We start from the raw sequence: 23,688 nt of genomic DNA on the forward strand, positions 1-23,688 counted from the left end.
ACCTCGACGAAGAGAATCTGTCAATGTTACTTAGGACCTAATGCAATGTTAAGCTTGAATTATTGATTCTGGAGATTCTTCCGCCAGACTATAAATATAGCGACTATAGACAAAATTTGTTGTTTCATTAAACGTAAACAACCATTAAACGTTTGTTTACGTTTGATAAAGTGCCAACATTGAACCCTCTCCCGCGGGAACAACAATCACGAATTTCGGCAAAGCTCACATCAATGTGATTAATATAGTGGGTGAGGATGGCTGCAACAGACTACTCTTTCTAGCATTCCACACTGCGATGCAAGTGTGAAAGAGTAAGCTGTTTTGTCCTGTCATACCTCCGTCAGTTTGCCCATTGGTTGACATGAATAGAGTCCCCCTACCCCCTCCGCCTTTAAACGCATTTTTCTACATGGCTGGTCAACCTAAAATGCTACGTCATTTATGGATCTTCCTTTCAGGCTTGCTGAAACTCCTCAAAATCACTGGGGGGTTTAAACACTCTTGTCCTGCGAGTTTAACCAGCCCTCACCTCAAGTGAGTGGCGGCAGGAATATGAACTTCAGCGAGAGGATGATTTGACGTGAGGAGCGCTTTTCGAGACTTCGGATGACTTTTTTGTTCGACGCAAGAAGCTCAGAGTTCACCAAGAGTGTTAGAAAAAATGTACATGAAAGGCAGCAAACCTCACTCTCATTTTATCCCCCTTCGCTCACAAGCTCTTGAAGCGCCCCTAAGTAAATCCAATCGCTCCACCGCGAAAATAAAGACAGAAAAAAACAACAAACGTCAGCAACAGAACATTAGCCCATAGGTTAATGTTCTGATCGAAAATTAAACGCGCGGTTCCCCGCGACGGCAGCGAATGAATTACGAGAGAGAGAGGATTATTGACAAGTGCGAGAATGAGTGTCGTAGGGTATTATTTAAAGAAAATGACGAATAAAATTGGGAACTGGCCCAATAGAATACCAGAAGTCGAGAGCATCAAAATTAAAGAAATTTCGAAAAAGTTTAATTCAAGAAATCAAGTGAGTTGCCAATCAATGATTACACACTTACGGTGGACCACTGAGCAAGGTAGACATACACTTGACGACTTGTTAATCTGTTTTGAGGGTTTTAAATGAGCTCTGCATCGGAAGTCGAAACTAGCCCTGAACTTGACGGGTTTGTCTTAGTTGACATTCCCTGCGAAATTACGACAACGGTGCCGACAAGCAACACCGGAGGAGACAGTGGATCCAGAGTAGAGCGCGCCGCCTCTGGAACACTGATTGTAGCACACGACCAAATACAATCAAAATTAGGAGAAGTGAATGCCCTTAAACCAGGACAACCAGAAATAGGGGAAGCGAACACCACTAAAGCAGGACAAGCAAGCACCCAAAAACAACCTATTCAAAAAGACCAATCCAAAACATCGGATAGTAGGATGCTCGGTTCATGGAAAGGAGAGTCATCAGGTTCAGAAGCTGATGTCACACGGAACCAGAAACACGTGGGGCAAGATGATAGCACACGCGAAGGCAGTGGCAGTGGGTCAAGCGCCTTGGCGTTTACGTCTATATGGCACCGACCCATACCTGAAGTGGCACCGGTCGGAGTTTACAAGTGGTCAAGCTTTGGAGCCTCAAGAACCTATGGCTTCATCCGCGATCAGTATAGCCCTCAGTTCATCGCAGACCCGCTTTATGTGACTGGGTATAGGTGGAAACTTTCTGGTGAAAACAGAGGAAATCCACAATGTGCAACGTGTTACTGTTGCTGGACATGTAGTTTCTGTGTCTTCAACAATGCGCAAAGGAACAAACCCCCCTGACTTGTCCGATCGTGGAGCAAAACTTTGGTCTAATGCCATCTTGACCCCTGTAGATGCTTCAATGCAGATACGTAACCTGATACCAACTGGTGGCAGCGTTAACTTAAGTGTGATGACTCAATTGGTGTCAAAGTATCACGGAGATTTAGCCAACTTCGCCCGTGATGAGGCTCCGATATTACGTATGTTATTGATGTTCCTCACATTTATGCCTGAAGGATACATGGGCGTGGCGTCAAATACCATCAAACGGCTGAGGCTGGGTGTTACATCCAGCGAATGTAAGAAGACCCTTCACCCTTACGACCGCCGTGGAGTGTTGGCAGGGACAGCGCAGATTCCAGCTGATTGTAAGGATTGTGACGTGAGGATTGTACCGCTTAGTACATATGTGGACGCTTTATGTGGTAAGCCAAAGCAGAACAACAGGCTGAAAGACTTTAACATCCTGGAGGCAGAGATAGTTGCAATTGAAAGTCACAACTTAGAACAGAGTTGGTTTATGTCGTTTCTCATCGCTCATACGACAACACTATGGTGGAATTGCGCTGTCACTGAACTCTATGCCTTTTCTAATGACGATAGACGTGACCCGGCCTCAACTTCCGAATTTAACGTTGGAACCATGCCGCGTGCAAGCTGTGTATACGTACCTGGTGAATGGAAGAAAATCGCAATTGTTGTGGTGGATCAAGAGTACAATAAAGACACGACATTCAGCGTACCATACCTAGGTGATGACTTAAAATTTGAAGTCAGAATTGAAAAATTTACAACCAAAGTGTTTGGGTATCTCGGCTTGGATGAAAACACACAGGCGCCACACCCTCATGAGATGCTGACAGCCGTTAAAGAGATGTGCAAACGGACGGCTCTGGTCGGTGACATGGGGATGGTTTTATCGATGGCGCAGGAATTAGCTTTTGCTGTGCCACTCGGAGGAATGATGCGCACCAACGGCGTTTTTGGTTGCCAAGGCATCGGTCGATTTGACATTCCAGCTAAAGACTACAGAATCGACTCGGCAAGGACACGTGACCTTGGGGTAGACTGGGGAACTATTGAAAACTGGTTGACTGGTTACGGTGATTGGAACACATCACCTTGTGGGAAATTTATGGATGCACTTTTTCAGTGTGATAATACATACGCTGAAGGGGAAGCGGAAAAGAACTCGCGCTATGCACTGTACAAAGTATTGAAGAAGGGGACCGGGTACAGTGTGACTAAAACTTCAGGTCCCATGAGAGTGTTGCGTGAATGTGGTTGCTTTAGAGACCGTGTGTTGTGTGAGTATGATTGGAATACGTATTGTGACTTATACAATACTTTGCAGGCTGGTGCTTCCTTACTAGCAGGTGTGAGCGGTTGGATGATGTGCGAACAAGGATATAACATCATGGATTTGAACGGTTCTGTTCTAGACTTAAGCAAAGGAGTGTGTTATTTTCATTCCCTTTCACTCTGAAGCTCAGTGGAATGATTTGGCAGTAGGCATTCTACTCCTCAGAAAAAAATGCTAAGCTCTGCTCATTTCGAATTCGCGAGCGAGGCTCCATCAAGCCTGCTTCTTTTATTAATCAAATTATCCTTAGAATTGGTTAGACCTCGTGTCAGACAGAATGTGAACTAGTTGAAAAAATTTCCCCACGCGTGTTTAGGAAAACTATAACAACAATTATTTTTGGAGTTCCAGCACTCCTAAGGATTCTTCACAATCATACCAATCCGAAAAAAATATATATCCATTGTCCAGAAACGCTTATTCCAACTCTTCAAATAGTATACAAAAATTATTACTCCAGAAACAAAATATTCACCTTAGCGATTTCCCAACATTCCAACAACTTTCTCTAAATGTCACAACTGAAGAACGTCACAAAAAATTTACAGGAAGTACTATGTCGCTCATGGCTAGCCCGTCCCATAGCACAATTCAGCAAGCCGAGAAAAATACGTTTCAAGTTTGATTCACTCCATTAATTCTTATGTAATGGTACAACCCGTTCTGCTGTTTTTCTAAACATTTCCGGAACAAAGTTGTTGACTTCATCCAGCAAATGAACATTGATTGTATTGAAAAAGCTTAGTAGGCTAATTAAAAAAAAAACTCAGCTCAAAAGTATACCGGTATGTCCGTTTTGATCTCCCAGTCGTATGATTTTGTCGTGTTGTGATTTTATGAATGAACTGTTCAATTGTAGCCTAAGCCCTATTAATAAGTTTGATGTCACTGGAACATTATAGTTTCGTGTAACCGTAACGTGTAAGCTACATCTACGCCACTTTTCCGCAATGTGTCATGGCATCTATGCACTGTAAATCATTATCTTCTAGGTCCTAAGCGTTATCAACTAAGCTATCATAAATTTTACCACACTATGTCCCTCTTACGCCTCATCTTTAGTTCGCCCTTTCGGAAGCGTAACATCAAACACGATCGGGTGGTTGTTTGGTAGATAGTTGATGTCACAAGTAGAGGCATTGATAAAAATGACCTTACCGTCCGATGTGATGCCGTAGCCTTCGTGTACGTGGCCAAACACATGGTACTTCGGTTTGACTCGCTGTTGCACGGTCGTTAGTAGTTCCACACATCCCGCACGAACTCCGGAACAGCACAAATCGCCATGACCAACGGGAGGCGTATGGGTGATTAGAATATCCAGGTTCTCCGGAATCTTCTCCCACTTATCCAGACAATCTTGGCCTCGTTTTAGGTTGAATGCCCACTTGCAGAATTCAGGCTGCCACGGAGTGCCGTATATTTTCAAACCATACAATTCGATACACTCGTCCTGCAGGTACACACAATTACTAAGATATTGTCGAATGTTTTCCGTTTTTACCGCTTCCGCCAGGCTTTCTTTGGAGTTGCCTAGCGTTGGAATTTCGTCTAGCAATGTACTGCCGGTCTTTTTACAACAAGCACTCGCATTCTGGAATGGGTGCGTAAACGTATGATCGAAGCTGAGCTCGTGATTACCTGCAATGACCAGCTTATGCTTGTGCGGCAATTTCTCTGCAATGAGAAATCGAACTTACAAATTGACCCAATTGAAGACAAGCTAGTCTGGTACTCACCCAACCAATTGTTGAAGTCAACGACTTCGTCCAGCTTGCCACAACGGGTAAAGTCTCCCGCGTGGATAAAGATGTCTCCATCAGGGATGTCAAATTTTATATGATGCGTAAGGGAGTGCGTATCGGACATGCAAACCACCCGCACCTTGTTGTTCGGAACATCCGAGCCGGGTGGCTTGGTGTTGATTTTTATTACTCGCTGGGATTTGGAAATGTCTTTCCACGCCAGCGTTGGATCATCCGTCAGAGGATGGATGTCGATCTTCATGATAGCACTGTTCTACTTAAAACAAAAATTACCGGCGCACCAGCACGTCGAAACGGATGAAACCTTTTTGCAAGTAAACACTAATGAAAACGCGAACCGATTGCGAAATCGATTAGATAAAAAAATGCAATGTTGCAAAAGTTTAGTGTTTTGTTGTGACGCAAACCGCTTGATGTTGTTTTCAAAGTACCGTCAAGTAAAATGCGCCCGATAAGTCAAACGGTGAACGATGCAGTTATGAAGCACCCTGTACTCGTCCTTGAGCAGTGTTTACTTAAAACAGCTGACTGTCGTAAACATACGTCGGCGTTTATCTCTGAAAGTTTGATTGGACGTGACAAACCTTCAGATGTCATTAAATATTTTAGACGAATGCACTGGTTTCGACTCATAACCGGCGTGAATGGAGCATGTTTTTATTCAGAAATTGAATTTTGTAAATTAGGTCATCAATCGATCAGCTGTTGCGCGCTGCAAAAACTGCATAAAAAATGCATCCTGACGTTTGACAACCATAGCAATTCGGAGTGTTGTCAAACACGTCGACGGTCAACTGACATGTTTTTTTATGCGGCTCCTCAGGCCAGTGTTGCCAGAATTACCAATAAATCCGTATTTCTTCCAATTTTTGATACATGCCGATAAATAATTTAGGAAATAAATAAATCCGGTTTTCTACACGCAGGCAAAAGAACGTAAGAATTCCATAAGAAACACTTGTGAATTTTAGCCATAAGAAATTAGTGTGAATTTCATTGTTTTGCGTTATGAAAAATAATGTTGACGAAAAAATAATAAATCGGAGCAGACTGGAACCGGCAAATGGACGTTGAGGTTAGGGGGCCCGTATGTTGACCACTTGTCTTTCAACGCTTGTGAAAATGAAATGGTTAAAGGTGTATAAGAACTACCTCATGCTACCCGAAAATCATTCATTATTCAATGAATTTCATATATGTTGTTCATAAGTCGAGCCTTATGAAATTCTTAGGTCTATTTGCCTCAGTGTAGTGCTTGACCTTTTCAAAAATGTTTAAAAATGACTTATAATTTCTGTTCATTTTTAACTGAAATGGTTATGGAACTTTAAATGAAGATTTGAGTGATAAAGCTTTAACCTTATGTGAATTATGGTTTTTTGGAACTGGAGATTACAAATAATGGGTTGTTACGAATCATTACTTTTCAAAATTCTTGTTTTTCCCATATATTTTCGAGAAGGGAATTATATAAGATCCTTTTTATTAATTGTTTATGCACATAATGGTTATGGTAAGGTTATACACTAATAAAAATTCAAAGATTGTTTTTATGTGTCCCACACATGAATAAGTCAAGTAGTGAGCCAATTTAAAATCGTTAGTTTCCACCGATTGGCTACTTGGCGTGTCAGGTATACTGAAACATGGACCATTGTTAGGAGTACTATTTTGCAGAAAACATTTATTTTCAATATAACCACGATTTTTACCATTCAATCCACTATGATTTCAGTAAATTTAAACAAGTAATATAGTATTTTTGCCAATGGATTTTGTATCAGTGTAGTCTGAGGAGTGTAGTTTTAAAATCTCAATCTGTTTGCATTAGTTACATAAGACCTATTAAAAAGGTACTCCAGAGATTTTGTTGTTTACAATCGACTTTTACCCATGTAACTGGCAGCACAGCGTGTAAACTGTCATATCGTAACGGGAACCGAAAAGTGAAAAAAAATAAACTTTTTTGTTATCGATCGGGCGTCGTGTGAAAAGTGAAAATTCGAGTGTTTTTCCGGGTAATTTCGGTTCGCGGCGGGTTCGTGACGCGTGAAAATGCAACGGTCCGTTGGTGAGGAATCGGAAGGTGGTGAAAACGGCGAGGAAAATACGTCGGAGAGCAACCCAAACGGAGTGAATCTTTTCTTTGGGGGCAGTTCGGGTGAGTTTTTCTGATGCATAATAATGGCCTCTACGACAATAGTGGGAGGATGCTTTCATTTAATATTACTGGTTTAGATCTTAAAACGGAACTTTAAAATTGTGTTCTCACGGAAGTCCAATGGAAATGGAACATTGACGAAATTGATTATTTCTCAACTAAGAATGACATGCACAACATCCGGATGGAGAGCGTTTTTGGTAATTTTTCTTCTGGATCGATAGGATTCCCGTTATCTGCACTGGATCATGATCGATTGACGTTTCTTGGAAAAAACAACCAGTACTTGGTGCAATCTATTCACTTTCTAGCACGAATGTGTACATCTGCTTGTTTATTGCTAGTGCAGCAATTTAACATCAATAATTTTTGCTTCATCATATTTGACGTCATCGTTTGTTTACATGCGCGACTGAGTCTTTAAGAATGAATACGGTAAAAATAGGATTCATCAAATGCGGCGTATATACACAGCAAAAAAAAGTTGTTGAATGATACATCGAAACTGCTGCGACCTAGATGTAGTAGTTCCGAATGAATAATATAGATTCCATCAGTTTTGTAATATTACGTTGAACGATGTACACAGTCTTTGTGAACAAATTTACATCCACTGATGTTTTTGCAATTACTTCATTTCTCGATTACTTTTTCGAAAAGACGTTTCAGCTTTTGTAAACAATGGATTTGATCGTCGATTTGGCGTACCTGGTAGCTCGCCCATGCATGCTAACACTACCTTCAGATAGGGGAAATTTTAGGTTTTACGTTTGTACGTTTTATAGTAACGTAAGGTCGCTCATGCTTCTTTCACCGCTCACTGCATACGTATTATCATTATTTACGAAGAATTACAACAAATACCAGTAGTATATTTACAATGAATACCAGTAGTATCATTAACCTGCTGTCTCGCAAAATAAATAAACTAAAATAAAATAATACCAGTAATTATGTGCAAGTTCAGAAAAAAAATATGAAAATAATTATACAGCGAGCGGTAGATGGTGACTTTACGGTACCATCTAACTTATTTATTTTGGTAATTACCGAAATGATTAGCAAATGGGATAAAGGTGTGAAAGTTGATAATTTTTGAATAAATAATAAAATTAATAAAATTTAACTTAACCATATAACTTTTCAAAGTATTTTGTAAATCTAAATTCCGGGGCGCCAGAGTTTACCATTCTAGATATCGAAAACAGGACGCGGATGTGCAGAATTCAAGGATAACACGATAGTTTCGAAGTCAAAATCAATTATTTAAGAAAACGGACATTGAAGTAATGTTCATAGATACAGTAATAACCCAATTTAGTCAGCTCATCCACGCCTCAATATTTTATGTATCAACAATTTCACATAGGATTCTATAACATTCCCCAGAAAACCATTCCCAGGAAACCATACCCCAGAATTCCATTCCCCAGAGTTCCATTCCCCAGAATTACATTCCGCAGAATTCCATTCTCCAGAATTCCATTCTCCAGAATTCCATTCTCCAGAATTCCATTTCCCATACCCACTCTCCAGAAGAGCATTTCCCAGAATATACCATTCCCCAGAAAAGATGATGAAATTAGTAATTTATCACTTTTTTTTTGGTCATTTGATATTATATTTCAGTTTTATATTACAGAACAGCTTAATATACACATTTGATATATTTTTCATGATAAAACTCTCTGATTAGTTTCACTGCCTTTTCGCTGCCCTTGACCCATTAAGAAGTTTTTCTCTTCTTTTTATTTACGCGAAAGAAGATTTCATGGCATAATTTTCTGGGGAATGGTTTTCTGGGGAATGGTTTTCGGGGGAATGGTTTTCGGGGGAATGGTTTTCTGGGGAATGTTATAGAATCTCACATAGCAAAGCATAATAATTCTAATTGTTTCTAAATCACCTTCAAGATGGATGTTTAAGGTATACTTTGGAACAATAAGACTACTGAAGATGCGCATCGGTTTCTTAAAAAAAATGAAAAAAAAAAAAAAATAGAAATTCCCTTCATATACCGATCATGTAGTCTGCAAGTGACGAGTCAGCCATTACCTATCTTTTATTATCGGTCTTGTATTGACTTGCGCTCTTACTGCCCCACCCTGCGCTGCAACATTATATATGATGATGATGGCCCCACCTCTTACCCCATACACAGGTTTGAGCTGGACGGTTATCTTTAAGATAATTAAGTAGAACATCTTAACCAGATTAGGAAACAAAAACGAACTGGTTACAGTTACAAATATAAATTTCCTCTACATTTACAGTTGCTTCATCACAGCGATATAAATGTGAAAAAGCTTAGGCGTCACCCTCTTTGATTACCCTTATGTTCATCTAAAAATAAAAAACTAAATAACTTGGGAACGGATGATCTTAGGAAACATGTTTATAAAAGCTAATTGATGAAAAATGATGCGTAGAATGATTTTTTTTTATTATTTTACGTAAAAATGCGATTGTTTTTCAATCAGTTTATTTATTAAGGCTTAATTGTCCAAAAAGACTCCACGGAGCCGAGAACTAGTAAATAATTTTATAAAACACGTTCTGGTAATGTTCTGTTCTTGGTTCCGTTGTTGATTTTCTTCTTCATGTACTTGCCGATTCCGGGCCTTCCGCCATCTTACAAAGGAGTCACAAGATTTTGTTCCCTTGATAAAATATGTTTCCCTTTCGATTGTAAATGAAGCGAGTGGGAAATCTCCTTTTTAACGTCCACATTTACCACATTGTGTACATTTTGAGGCCCATGTCTGCAGGGAAATTCACCCGAATGATAAGTTTCACATCCCTGTTTTTCTCCAGCACCAACGCTAGAGCGCGATCCGGGATTTCTGGTGGAAGATGGTGGTACATTATCACGTATTGAACGTTGCTCCCGCAAGATGCAACTGCCTTTCCATCAGCATATATGGAAAATAAATTATTCGCAATTATGCAACAAGGCATAACTTCCTCATATTTGAACTTTATGAGCAGTGATTTCTCCTCCACAATCGAACGTATAACATTTAAAACGTTTAACCATTTTGCGGTCGACCGATTCGCGGTGAGCCAATTCGTCTTTTCGACCATTTCGCAGTTTGGACTATTTTAAACTAAAGCGATAATAATTCTCACATATGATATGATGAGTTACTACATAACAATACAAATACAATTTTAGTGGAGATCAGGAGATCGACATACATAATATTTATTTGGTATGCTCATTGCCTCTTGGAGCTCAACGGAGGCGAGAGGCTAATATTGTTTTTTTTTTCAATTCAATTATCTTAATTTTCGTAGGAAGAAATTATCCGTATTCTTCGAATAGAATATATTCCCCTTCCGATTGTGGAAATTACAGAGGCGTCTCGTCCGCTTGTGCAACCTGTTCATGAAACAGGTAATCAATTTTATTTAATAGTATTTTACTAAACCGTTATATTTTGTGAAATATAAGAAAACATCATCTTCAGCAAACCACCACAGCGTGTTCGTCTTCGGCTTAACGGCTTGACTCTTACTTCGTTGCTATGTGGCTCATCATATCCATATATTTATACTTAAATTCCAAATAAACTTACAACATCGACAACCCATACTGTAGGGTGATCCCTAATCGATGGCTATGAATAACTATTTTTTTTGATTTAAAGCATATTCTAAAATATTCAACCAAACTTTCACAAACGTATGGGTATAGAATAAAGGCTCTACTAACGTAAAACGGGATAACTTTGATAGTTTTTTTTTAAATATATGCTACAGTTTTTTACAGCAATTGATGTTTTTAAAATATTATTTTTTTTAAACAAGTACTGAGGATCCCAGAATCAATTCGTTAGAAATATGTTTAACGAAAATTACTGCATTTGCACTAGTTTTTTTTTTGTATTGTGACTGGACATCATTTTTTGTTTGTTTTGGGGTTACTTTCATAATACTCGATGAATGTAAAAACATCTCAAACCATTTAGCTCAAGAAATATGAAACTTTGAATGAGTATATAATCAGTAACACCATAAGCAATAAGAGTACATCATTAAATTTGCGATGGCTATATCCTAAATACATTTCATAAGTGATGGTTTGGTACTTTTTCAAACAGGCGAAAAACAAGAAATTCGATTTTTAATATATTTGTAAAATATGTAACACATATCATAAAAAAAACTACATACGATGACAATGGAAATACTGTAAGCTACAATATGGAACCAATGTTCCCAATTCGGAGATAGTGAAGAGAGTAAATTTAGTCATTATATTTTACCATCAATGTTACCCGCATTATCAAAGATATCCTGTTTTACGGTACCACTTTCATTTCATAATTTGGCCGACCCAATTCTGAGAATATAAGTAATTTTTATTCAGTGTGAATTTTGGATAATGTTGTAACTTTAACAGAATTTTTAGTATACAAAAATTGTAAAAATATTAAACCAGTTACCTACGAACTAAATTTCAGTCAATATTGAACGGTATCCCGAGCAAAGTCTGAGATCAAATTGAAATCTTAATTTGATGTTGTGATTTCGCTGATAATGATTGCTTAGGTTGCTGTCGTTTTGGCCGTTTTAAAGGTTAAAATATCAAAATTGAGAGCAAAAAAATCTTCCTGTGACATCACATTGAAAACTATATCTGCTATCTGTGAGAGCAAACTGAAAACTTAATTTGATATTAATTTTTCCTGTTGATAACAAAACAAGTATTCAACGCAACAACATATTTTTGAAGAGCAAATGTACAGCAAAATGAAAACAAAATTTGTCAATTGCATAAACTGAAATCAAATTAGGATTTTAGTTTAATGTTGATATCAAAACTTGATTTCAATTTGGTGTCATTTTGATGCTGGACTTTGCTCGGGTATTGACTGAACAATCAAACAGTTTTAAAAGGCTTTTGTTAGAAAATGTACCGTATTCAAGATATGATTTTTTTAAATTATTAAAGCTTACTTTTATTAGAGGTTCCGCACTTATGAGGAGTCTAGTTAGAAATTCAAGATACAATATTTTTGAATTTATCATCGTACGACCAACAGCCTTGACAATTTTCCAAGGCCTTGAATCTGGCTTTCTTTTTCAAATCTGGGATCTGTGGGTTCTCTTAGTTTTGAACATATTTCTCTTCCTGGATCTAATTTTGACGTAGAACTACGTCTTTGTTGACTATACTGGGGTGCAAATCAAAAAATATGTGTGGTGAAGGAGTGTTAGGTTTTGAACGCTTGTAACTTTGTCATTTATAGATGAAATTAAAATCCAAATACGCCAATCGATAGGATATTACATTACGAACCTGTTGAAATAAATATTTTTCCAATTTTCTGTAATTAAACTTTTGAAAATGTACAAATGATAATTTTATCACTGATTTCATGAAATAAGCCTTTTTCCCAAACCCAGTCATCATAAACGAATACCACTTGGTTGCACATCATTCTGCTTGAACCTGAAAAGATATAAATCAGCGCTGCTCTCATGCCTCTGCTCATTACCACTTCGGACGGTGTGGCACTAAGTCCTGCATCAAGCAGGACTAGGTCAGCGGCTAAAGGTGGATCACGACGTGTCCACCACAATGAGGAATGAGACTTGAAAAATCGTGCATGTAAAACACCCTCCCGCTTGACAACCCCCTCCCCCTCCCCCTCACAATAACCCGAAAAAGACATGGACTTTGACGATCATTTTTTTTTCGGGAAAATAGATTTTAAGCAAACCCTAATAATGTATGAACAATTAATTTTTTACATGCAGAGCCAACATTTTCAAAAAAAATATTGCTTAATACGAGACATACACTCGATGAATTACCAACAACTGACTGTAAAAGTTTAAATGATCTTTATTTTAGTTTAACTTGGACGATTACCATATAATTTTTTTTTTTTTTTTTTTTTTTTTTTTTTTTTTTTTTTTTTTTTTTTTTTTTTTTTTTTTGTAAAACATATCTGGTACCTCTATATATGCAATTATATTAACATCCAAAGTCCATCCTTTTTTACATATTCTGCACAAAAGAAACTTTTTGCTCCGCCCCATTCATAAAAAACGGCGGGAAATCCTATCAGGTTCTGAACCTGAAAAGATATAAAACAGCGCTGCTGTCATGCTTTTGCTCATTTTCGCTTTGGACGGCGTGGCACTTGGTCCTGCAGTAAGCAGGACCAAATCAGCGGCTTAAGGTGGATCACGGCGTGACCACAATGAGGAAAAGTTATGTATGTAAACCCCCTCCCCCTGTCACAACATTCTCTCCCCCTCCCTCAACAACCTCTCCTACCCCCCCCCACCCATTCATCAACAACCTTTTCTACCCCCCCCCCCTCCACTCATCAACAACGAACAAGTCTGTTGTAAGTCAGACCCTGTTGCGGAAGCAGTTGGCCAGGTTCCATATGAAAGAAGGAACTTCGATGCGGCATCATTTTCAACAGTTCGACGATATCATACGCCAACTCAAATTGGCAGACGCGAAGCTCGAAGAGAACGACATAGTATCGCAATTATTTCTCACCCTTCCGTAATGTTATTTTCGTACCAGAGCTGCGAGGCAACCTGCTTTCTGTCAAGAAGATGTCCCAAGCCGAGATTGACGTGTTTTTCACAAGCCGCGGCGGAAAACATCAGACGCTGATGAAGCAAGGTGATGCGGCGATCGGTGTGGCACAGTAGCGAGAAAATCTCTACGAGTTGGAGTTAGATCTGGATGTTGTAGGACCTACAGCAAATCTCTGCGCAGCGGAGGTCAGCAATCTCTGGCATCGTCGTTTGGGTCACGCCAGTCAGACCACAATGAATACGTTAGTTCGACACAATATGGTGGAAGGCCTTGGCCCAAAAGTTGATTCAATTGGATTCTGTGACACATGTGTGCTTGGAAAGCAGTACAGAGAACCCTTAAACGAAACTCGTGAGCGAGCCAGTCGATTGTTAGAGCGGATACATTCGGATGTGTGCGGACCAATCCATCCACCGGCTTGGGATGGATAGAGATATTTCGTCTACTTTATAGATGACTACAGCCATTTTACGTGCATCTACCTGATGAAGAGAAAGTCCGAAGTCTTCGTACATTTTCAAGAGTATGAAGCCATGGTAACTACCCAGTTTGAAAAACAAATTTGCAAGCTAACTGTCGACCAGGGACGTGAGTATAGCTCCGGAGAACAGTAAGCGTACTACAAACGAAAGGGAATTCAAATTCAGCCAACCGTTGCATACTCGCCTCAATAAAACGGCGTGGCTGAACGGTTCAACTAACCCTAGTAGAAAAGGTGAGAACCATCCTTATCGACTCAAATATGCCAAAGTTGTGGTCGGAGGCAGCACTTACTGGAACGTACTTGTTGAACCGGTGTCCTACTGCTGCTCTGTCGGATAATCGTACACCTGTTTAGCACTGAACAACCTGCTTAGCAGCTTGGCCAAACCTGATCTCTCCAAGCTGAGTATCTTTGGATGTAAAGCACATCCAACAAACAACAAGAGTCGGGAGGCGGTCATGATTGGCTATGCTCCAAATGGCTACCGCTTATGGGACAGAAAAGCAAGACAAGTATTCATCTCTCGTGACATCAAGTTCGATGAAGCTTCTTTACCATACGCAAATGAAGAAGATGAAGGCTCGAAGGTTCCCTTAGTGATTTCCATGCTGTATCCGCCAGAGTTGGACAATTCGTCGGCCGAACAAGAAGCAGTAGCTGTTATCAAATGTGAAATCGAAGATGAAGTCGTTCCGGATACGCAAAGCACCGTTGATCCGGATGAAAACCCTGGGGCGCTCCCTTCACAACATAGAGGTGATGACTATTCAGAGTCTGACACTAGGCGCAGTGAACGGGAGCACAGGCTCCCAGATCCCCCGAAATCGTACGCCGAAATCGAAGATCGACTACAATGAAACATATGCGCCCGTTGCGAAGTTAACGACGATTCGAATTGTGCTGGCCGTAGGCGTACAAAGGGGATTCCAGTTCCATCAGATGGACGTCAAGATGGCTTTCCTTCATGGTGAGCTACAAGAGAGAATCTTCATGGCTGTTTCGGATGGCATCAAGGCAGACCCTGGGCTGGTGTGCCAGTTACATAAATCGTTGTATGGTCTGAAGCAGTCTCCTCGTTGTTGGAACGAAAAATTCAATCAAGCGCTGCTGAAGCTAGGTTTCACATGTTCCAAGCACGACTATTGCCTATACACCCGTATCGAAAAGAGGGGGAAATACGTTGTTTTCATCGTGCTGTATGTCGATGATCTCCTGATAGCCGCTATGCAGCTGACCACCATAATGAAGCTGAAACGCGAACTGTCGGCGATGTTTGAAATGACCGATTGTGGAGAGTTGACTCACTTTCTTGGGATGAAGATACGGTACGATGAACAAAATGGTAGAATGATTCTGTCTCAAGAAACTAGCCTGGAAAAGATCTTGCAGAAGTTCGGCATGGCGGAGTGTAATGCAACAAGGACGCCAATAGAGAAAGGATTGAAATTGGATCGTCAAGTGGCCGAAGGTGTCCAAGAACCGTACCGTGAATTATTGGGAAGCATGATGTACGTGATGATGTCCACAAGGCTGGACATTTGCTTTCCTATCAGATATCTGGGGAGATTCTAACTTCAACCTGGACAACAACATTGGACAGCTCTGAAACGCGTTGTACGATACTTAAAAGGATCGATCGAGTGTTGCTTGACTTGCGAGACAATCAAGCGGCGCCACTCATCGGGTTTGTTGAGTCAGACTGTAAGCGGATTTGTTTTTCCGTGTTCTCGGATGTACTGTTGCGTGGTCAAGCAAGAAGCAAACAACAGTTGCAACTTCTTCAAGCGAAGCTGAAAATGTAGCGCTGAGTGCTGCAGCATCGGAAGCAATATGGCTAGTCGGTGTTCTAGGCGATTTCGGTGAGCTGAACATTGAACCAATCACCGGACGCCGGACGATTTGAGGAACTTCGGACGATGCTGGGACTATCCAAGCGAGAGGGGGTGAAATCAAAGTAGTCGTTGGATTATCTGACCTGGTCACTCCTGTTATTTGTCGCTGTCTCCAATTCAAGAGCTCGATGTGAGCAATTCGAGTTTGCTTTAATAAAACATTCTTTTGTTCGTTAAGTCTCGGCCTGTTCATTATTGCCCCGTTCTGTCCACGTAGTTCCTTCAATTACATTTGACAAGTATCCAAAAAAGCCCGTCAGGACGGCATTTTTAGAGCACAGACATTTTTTAAAGTATGAATTATGAAAAAAAATCAACTAAAACAACCTGCTACCTTTTTAGAATTGAGCATTTCCACGCCAAGTGACGAATCGAAAAAAAACTCGACCTTCTCAGATTTGCATATTTGTTGATATGGACAATAATTTACATTTTTACAAAAATTCGGGCATTTTGGATGTTGTAATTTTCTCAAATTTTTCAATAATTTGTGGCACGAAAACGTCGCTTCTGAAAAAAAACTGACGTCGATACAAAGTTGTAGAGAAAAATAAAGTCTTTCTGGGTAAAAATATGTATGTCATTTCTTGTAATTTTGAGTTAACTCAAATTTCCCGCTTATTTTTATTTTTATTTTAATTTTTTAAAAAGTTCATTGAAAATTCAAATTTTTGAAATATTTAAAACCATGGACACTTGAAAATTGACAAAAATCGTTGACCATGAACTTTTGATCAAATATTTGAACTTTTTTTATGTGTTTTCTACACAGAAAACAATATTTGAGACATTACAATCGTTATCTGTGCAAAAATTACATAAAAAGCTAGTTAACAAGAATTTTAAAAATATGACCCTAAGTTGATGTTCTACGACTGTTGTCAATTTTCAAGCTTTATTTAAAAACTAAATTATAAATAGTGAAGGTATACTTTTTGTAATATTTCAGCTTTTAACATTTTTTCTTTTGAATCTATATTCAAAATTATAAAAAAATTACCGTGTATATTTTTCGCAGAACTAATTTCATTTTCTAAACAACTTTGTCTCAGACATCATTTCGATCAGAAGTGAAGTTTTTGTGCTACAATTTATTGAAAAATGTCAACGACGCCATTTTGAAAAAAAAAAACAAGATGCAAAATGGTCGATTTTTGCAAAAATGTGAATGATTGCCCTTAATACATAATTATGCAAAGTTTCATGCATATTTGAGAAGGTGGAGTCTTAATTTTTTATTTTTTTTATTGTATGTGGCCTGGAACTGGTCAATCGCAATTTATTATTATTGATTTAAATAAAGAAAAAAAATTAATAAAATATGTATTGTATCCTATTCGGTAGCTGCATTCGGAGAAAAGGTCTACATATCGAACATATTTTCGACGATGTCCAATTGTATCGAACTCGATCACAGCGTGTGCCTATAAAATAAAGTTCTGCCAATTTACACGGATGACGATAGTGTTGCATCTGATGTCCAATAAAAAAAAAATAAGTAAAAAAAATAACCGCTCGTGGCAAGGATGTAGATATAGGGAAGAAATATGATAAATTACCCGCTAGCCACATTTAGAAATAGCCCACCATCACACCGCTTGGGATCATATGGAGGAACCTCCGACCGATCAACTGGTGACAAATCAAGTGTGGAAAAAGCCGGGCGGTGGATGATCTGGCGACGACTGACGGTGTGGCGTGTTTGTTTGCACTAAGATATGGTTGGTCATCTCTCACTTGGGCGGCAAATTTGAGCTATTTAGTGTGAGAATCGGTCGCAAACGATTAAGAATTATAAACCGGAGCGCGCGCGCTAGTCCTCTTTATCTGTTGGAAGTTCGTTTTGTGTCCTTATGTAACGCCCGGCGGAAGAGGTTGGTTGGAAAGCTGTACTGTAATGTCTACGGAGTGTTTGTTCCCGTAAACCGATAAAGGGAGTAGTGGCGACTGGTGATTATAGCGTTTGGCTTGCTGACGTAGTGTCAGCTACGACAAAGAACGAACGCAAACACGTGACCAAAGTGCGGTCATTCAACGGAGGAAGGATTGAGAAGCTTTGCTGCATCGTGTATGCGACAGGTGCTGCCTGCATACATTGCGAAGCATCAATTGCTGGGTTTTTAAATAAAAAGTCAAAATCATAATAACAAGCAAGATAGGTATATGAAATAGAATATTTCATTCTGTTCCTGTATTCAAGTTGCGCAATATTCCGAACTTTCATTGAACAAGATTTCGAATACTGTAACTGGTTTTATTCAAAGTATGAATTTTGTTTTGTTTAAGCTGACCCACTTTCTAAAGTACCAAAACTTCTTTATCAAACGTGATACCATATGATACATTGGAGCATGTACCTACACGATGCAAACACTTATAATAAAGTGATAACGATGATAGGTTTTTATTCTGCTGCGATGATACTATCTTCTCGCGATGATAATGGGGATTTGCTGATGCGGTGGATACAACACTTACCAGCGTTGCCTGCAGCGTAGCAAGTGTGCATAGATACTAGACAAGTGGACTCTTTTAGTAGGACGTCTTTTGAGCAATGAAGCCGGTGAGTGGTGTAAAGTGTCCCGGTGTTGAGTTAGAAACTGACTACAGCTACGGTCGGGGCACCAGATGACCTAGGACGGAATAAAAAGACCTGACATATAATGCGGTGTTGCTGCAAGTAGAGTTGAGGTGTTTCAGACACAACTCCTGTTTACTTTTCTTCCCGGTTTGCTCGTCCGCCTGAGCGGATGAAAAAAACGGTGCTAGTTTTGCAGGCGATGTGAAATGGATGATAATTTAATTATAAACAGTGGCTAGTACCTAGTGCTACTGACGGTGAATGTTTTTGTTGTTTATTGGTTTTTTTTTGGTGGAAATATATGCGAGTATTGGATGCCCGTGTTAGTGGCGTGATGTTTGTTTTGGTTCTTTGATGTCATACCACACGTAAAAGACGCGTAAATGTAATCATTGACTTTCTGGATCGATGTCAATAAATAATAATCCATGGAAAGAGGCTAACATAAATAGACGGTACCATGATATATGGTTGTTAGAAAAAATGAATGTGAGAACTCAGTTGCTATAATTAGCAATTTCAATATACCATCAATTCAAATCAACGGTGCACCTTGGAGATAAATAAATAGTTAAAATCTAGCATAAATCATTAGCTTTTAAATGCGTTGAGAAAAATGTACCACATATATTAAATAAACATATCAGGAATCCAAAAGACGAACCGGCCCACGGCTGAAATTTCGATGATGAAGAAAACTAAAACTCTCAGGAACCTAAAGAAACCGATTTCATCTTGCTATTTTGTGTACATACCTCACAAATTTTGACCCGTTGTAGTCACTATAGCAAGAACACTGAAGTAAGAAACCAGCTCTATCTCGGGCAGGGTGTCGACTCCCTGAACAAAACCTGGAAAATTAGGGAATATCAAAGAATTCATTTTGGACCTGGAAAATGAGGGAATCTCAGGGAATTTAATTCAAATTCAGGGAAAAATTTCTTTATAACCGAAATTTATTTTTTCTCCTTTATTTAACGTCTGCCTCTAATCGGCAATCTAGTGCCACTCACTGACGGAGATCGATTGCCAGCAATCTAATGTGCAGGAAGGCAGCTTCCACACATGTGTAGGATATCGCACCCATTCAATTCAATACACATGGGCCGGGACCAACGAATCTACTTCCTTTCCGAAGGAATACGTGACCAGAGATTTTTATGCCTCAGAAAAATCCCACCGACATTCGGCTGAAGCAGTCACGCTTACCACTAAACAGAAACTAGTTAAGTTGAGCAAAAGATACTCAAATAAAAGGGTATTTGGATGATTTTGAGCCTATTATAAATTCAGCCTCCACTGGGTGTTGTCACATTCCTGAGTGAACTAAGATAAAAATCCATTTCCGTAGACGCTAGACGTTGTTAGTTGTTTTTAAGCTGCTAATAGGCATGTGCGTCTCTTAATAGATCTTCTTCTTCTTATTTTTTACATATCAAGCGTATTGCTTATCGCATATTCACCCGTATTCTTGTTTTCGTTCGAACCGAACTTTTTTTGTATGGAAAATATGGTTCGAACGAAAACAAGAATATGGGGGATTAGCTTATTGCGGGCTCTCAACTTAGTTTTCTAAATGCACTTCTACAGTTATTAATTGAGAGCTTTCGATGCCAATACCAATCAGGGTGGCCAGAATATTTTTTTACATTACCGGTAGCTTCTCAAAACTTGTATCGGTAGTTATCGGTAGGCCGTCTTAAGAAGGCTTTCCCGATGTTTGAAACCTTTGTAAGCGGAGGGGGGGGGGGGGGGGAGGCCGTGCTCCAGAACAATACACTTTCCTTCAGTTCTTCTGCTTTAAACTTGTCGAAATCAATAATATTTCAAATTCTAATGCTAATACGGTTTCTCAGTGGAACTGATAGCTAGAAATCTAGAGTGTGTGAGTGATCTGGTGTTAATGGTGCTCAATGTAAACATAAGCAAAGCAGTAATTCATATGAGGATAAACTGCCAGTTCTACTGTGATCTGTGGCGTCTCGTGAGAAAATTCACTAGTTGTGCACCTATTTTATTTATATTTTGTCTGTAACAGTAGAAGCCAATTTTGATGCAGAATAAAAAAAATGGGATAAAAATCTTTCGACGGGGGTATCTGTATAAAAAATAAATGAAATGATGATGGGAAACAGTTCTGCTACCAGTTTCGCTTACTCTTGCATAGAAACATTGATTTTCTTTTTAAGTCTCATGTTTATGATATTTGTCATCGTTACTCAGCGTTTCCTAAGCAGTAGCGTAGAGTTGACGCCAATTGCGATTTCCTCGAAATGCTCCACTTCCCACGCAATTTCCTCGAGCATGACACAACCAACAATTTCCACTTGTCCATTTTCGGCAAAGTTCTGCGTTTTTACCATTTCTTTTACATGTCGTTTTCAAGTTGTCCAACTTTGGCCGTGGGACGTCCATTCTCGCAATAAGCATTTTTTCCTTCATGGATCTTCTGGCAAACGGTCTTTTCAGGAGGTCATCAACAATATTCTGTTCCATGATTCCTATTTAATTTTGCACTATGTTAGAACTAAACAGCCTGAATTTATAAATAGAGGATATGTCAAAATTTGAACAATCGACTATCTGTCAAAGTCATACGAAAAGTCATTCCAATCGAGCAGAAGACCTGTCAAATGGATAAAATGTCGTCTCTTTATAAATTCAGGCTATTTAGTTAGAACAATATTCCATCAATGCGCTGAGGCTACTGAATGAAATGCAGTCAGGTAGTGATAAAATTTAAAAATTTGATGTGTGCGTGTAGGTAGGTATACAACGAATGACGGCTCTCCAAGATCAATTCAGAGAGAAACTCAAATGCGACGTTGCCTATACGTGCCAATTTATTCTCTTCTCTTTAAACTGTGCAAAGATAGAAGTGCACAAAATAAACACTAACACATCGGCAATTATGCTTACGGGACTTCAATACATATACAACTGATGTGGTTGTAAATACGAGCGTTTCTGGTGCACAAGCAAAAGTGCTCAGACTGGGAGAACTAATGTCGTTTTCGTTTTTGCGGTGTAGCACTGGTGTAGTGTAAGCAGGAATAAGTGCGAGTCTTTGACAGCTCAACATCATTTGTTTGTAAACAAAGGTGCATCCTATATCTACACCCTAAAATATTTCGGTGTACGGCAGTGTAGCACCGGTGTAGCTACACCGCAAAAACGAAAACGGCATAAGCATGCGGTGGGTTTGGTAGAGCGAAGGCATATTTTCCTTGCTTGTTTTGTGTCGCATATTCGCCACGCCATAGAAGCCCAAAATTAGTTGTCTGCACGTGGTAAAATCCCAGCGTACCCATCCGTGAAAACAAGCTCGCTATGCCTCGCTTCTGTTTTTACTTACTTTTCTTTCAGTGGCGGGTAAAACGGAGGTTGAGCAGCGATGTGGTAAGCAATTCAGCTACTATCCAGTGATGTGGTGGACAATTCAGTTACTATCCACATGAAACCAATAAATAGAAGGGACAAAAATGGGTTTGATTGAGTATTAAATTTTTGCCTCTTAAATTTTATGAAATATAAATTTTACTTTTTGAAAATTCGAGACTGTGCAGTGCACGAGGTGCACATATGGACGAGACGCCACTGACTGTGATCTGTCAAAAGTTATTGGTAAACAAAAAAGTCCGCTGATAGCAACTGTCTCGTGCACAGCCTTATTCAGACTACACGGAAAACAGAACATAGGTATTGAACATTTTTCAAGATTATTAAAAACCTGTGATTCTCGGTAGAAAAAGTGAAAAATCGGTGGTGTTTAACCTTTTGTCTGTGAATCGGTAGGCATCCCAAAAATCGGTAGGACTACCGATAAATCGGTAGGTCTGGCCACCCTGATACCAATGCATGAATTTGTATATTGTGTGACAAGCACAATGATACTCAATGCCGAGGGAAGTCGAGAAAATTCCGTCGACTGGACCGGGAATCGAACCCGCCGCCTCCGGCTTGGTAATACCGTGCCTTTACTGACTAGGCTATGAGGCCCCGTCTCTTAATAGATGGTACACCTAATTGCGTCTCGATCCAGCTGTGTCCAACAAAAATCAACCCCTTGAGCGCATTGGAGCGCCTTTGAGTAAATGCAAGAATGATAAAGAGTTAAGTTGAGTTTAGACAAGGCAAATCATTGATCAACTCAGTTGAATTCAAGAGTTGAGCCTGGTTCAACTTTTTTTTTCAATTCGAGTGAGTTGATCAAGTCAGTTGAATGGCATGGTTTCAACTGAGTTGATCAATTGACTTGCCTTGTCTAAACCCAGTTTTAAGAAAAGATAATGATTTTATGCTGAATACTTCTTGCTATTGTTCATTATTGTGTTCTTAACAGCTCGAGTAGCTCAAAGAACTAACTAAATGAGAATTTAAGATAATGGTCTTGCTTGGGAAGCTTTTGTTTTTGATTGCTTGGAGAAATATAAGATATACGTTGACATGTATTGCCTTGACAGCTTAGAGTGGCTTTATTGAGTATTCTAGGTCTTCATTAGCTCGTAAAATTAGCTTCTCAGTGAAGTTTTAGTATTGTGGTTTAACTATTTGTTTTATATTACTTCTGCGTGAAGTCAATTCTAGTTGAAGATGATAATTTCAAATAACAGACTAGAGTGGTAATGTTTATACGATATATGAGGACATGAAAGTATAGAGTTGATAGTTCCGTTAGAGTACATACAGCAGTGTGAAATTGTATATATAGAGAGTAGAAAGCGAGCAAGGACAACTTTTATGAAGGTACAAATCGGTTTGATCATCTCTCTTTACCAAACTCTCCCGTTGGAGAGGGATGGTTAGGGGTATCCCCCCGGCACCAAGAGATGATCACCGACTCGCTCATGTACCGACGATGTGTTTGAAACAGTTCTATTGATTTTTACTAAGTATTGTAATGTTTTTTCCATTGTAATTTAGATGAAATTAACTTATAGAATTTATGAGTTGAAAGCGTATTATCAGGAATAATTTTCTTGTGGAGCTGGTTCTCAAAATGTGCTCAAGGGAAAACAAAATATAATGGGATTAAAAACAAGAATTCGAAGTACAGCGGTGCAATT

At 39.2% G+C, this 23,688-nt stretch overlaps 2 protein-coding genes across 4 annotated transcripts in view; one reads left to right on the plus strand and one right to left on the minus strand.

Annotated features, from left to right (window-relative positions):
• Window positions 1-3,431: 3,431 nt before the first annotated feature.
• Window positions 3,432-5,274, minus strand: LOC135709040 (UPF0046 protein C25E10.12). Its single transcript, XM_065231231.1, has 2 exons — window positions 4,907-5,274; window positions 3,432-4,844 (listed from the first exon to the last, which is right to left on the minus strand). Exons 1-2 carry the CDS (start codon window positions 5,172-5,174, stop codon window positions 4,213-4,215), a joined length of 900 nt encoding a protein of 299 aa, XP_065087303.1. The 5' UTR covers window positions 5,175-5,274; the 3' UTR covers window positions 3,432-4,212.
• A 1,590-nt stretch (window positions 5,275-6,864) lies between these two features.
• Window positions 6,865-23,688, plus strand: part of fry (Protein furry) — a 227,533-nt gene continuing 210,709 nt past the window's right edge. For 2 of the 3 annotated variants that reach the window (XM_065231242.1, XM_065231265.1), the window contains exon 1: window positions 6,865-7,094. In XM_065231242.1, coding sequence (XP_065087314.1) covers window positions 6,989-7,094 — 106 coding nt within the window. In that variant the 5' untranslated portion in view covers window positions 6,865-6,988. Of the gene's footprint in view, window positions 7,095-17,823; window positions 17,916-23,688 lie in introns of those variants that run through there. The other variant, XM_065231249.1, reaches the window with a different exon arrangement.

This window comes from Ochlerotatus camptorhynchus, unplaced genomic scaffold, assembly GCF_037179485.1.
Source record: "Ochlerotatus camptorhynchus isolate MF236.1 unplaced genomic scaffold, CSIRO-AGI_Acam_v1.1 ptg000033l, whole genome shotgun sequence".
Lineage (NCBI taxonomy): Eukaryota > Metazoa > Arthropoda > Insecta > Diptera > Culicidae > Ochlerotatus > Ochlerotatus camptorhynchus.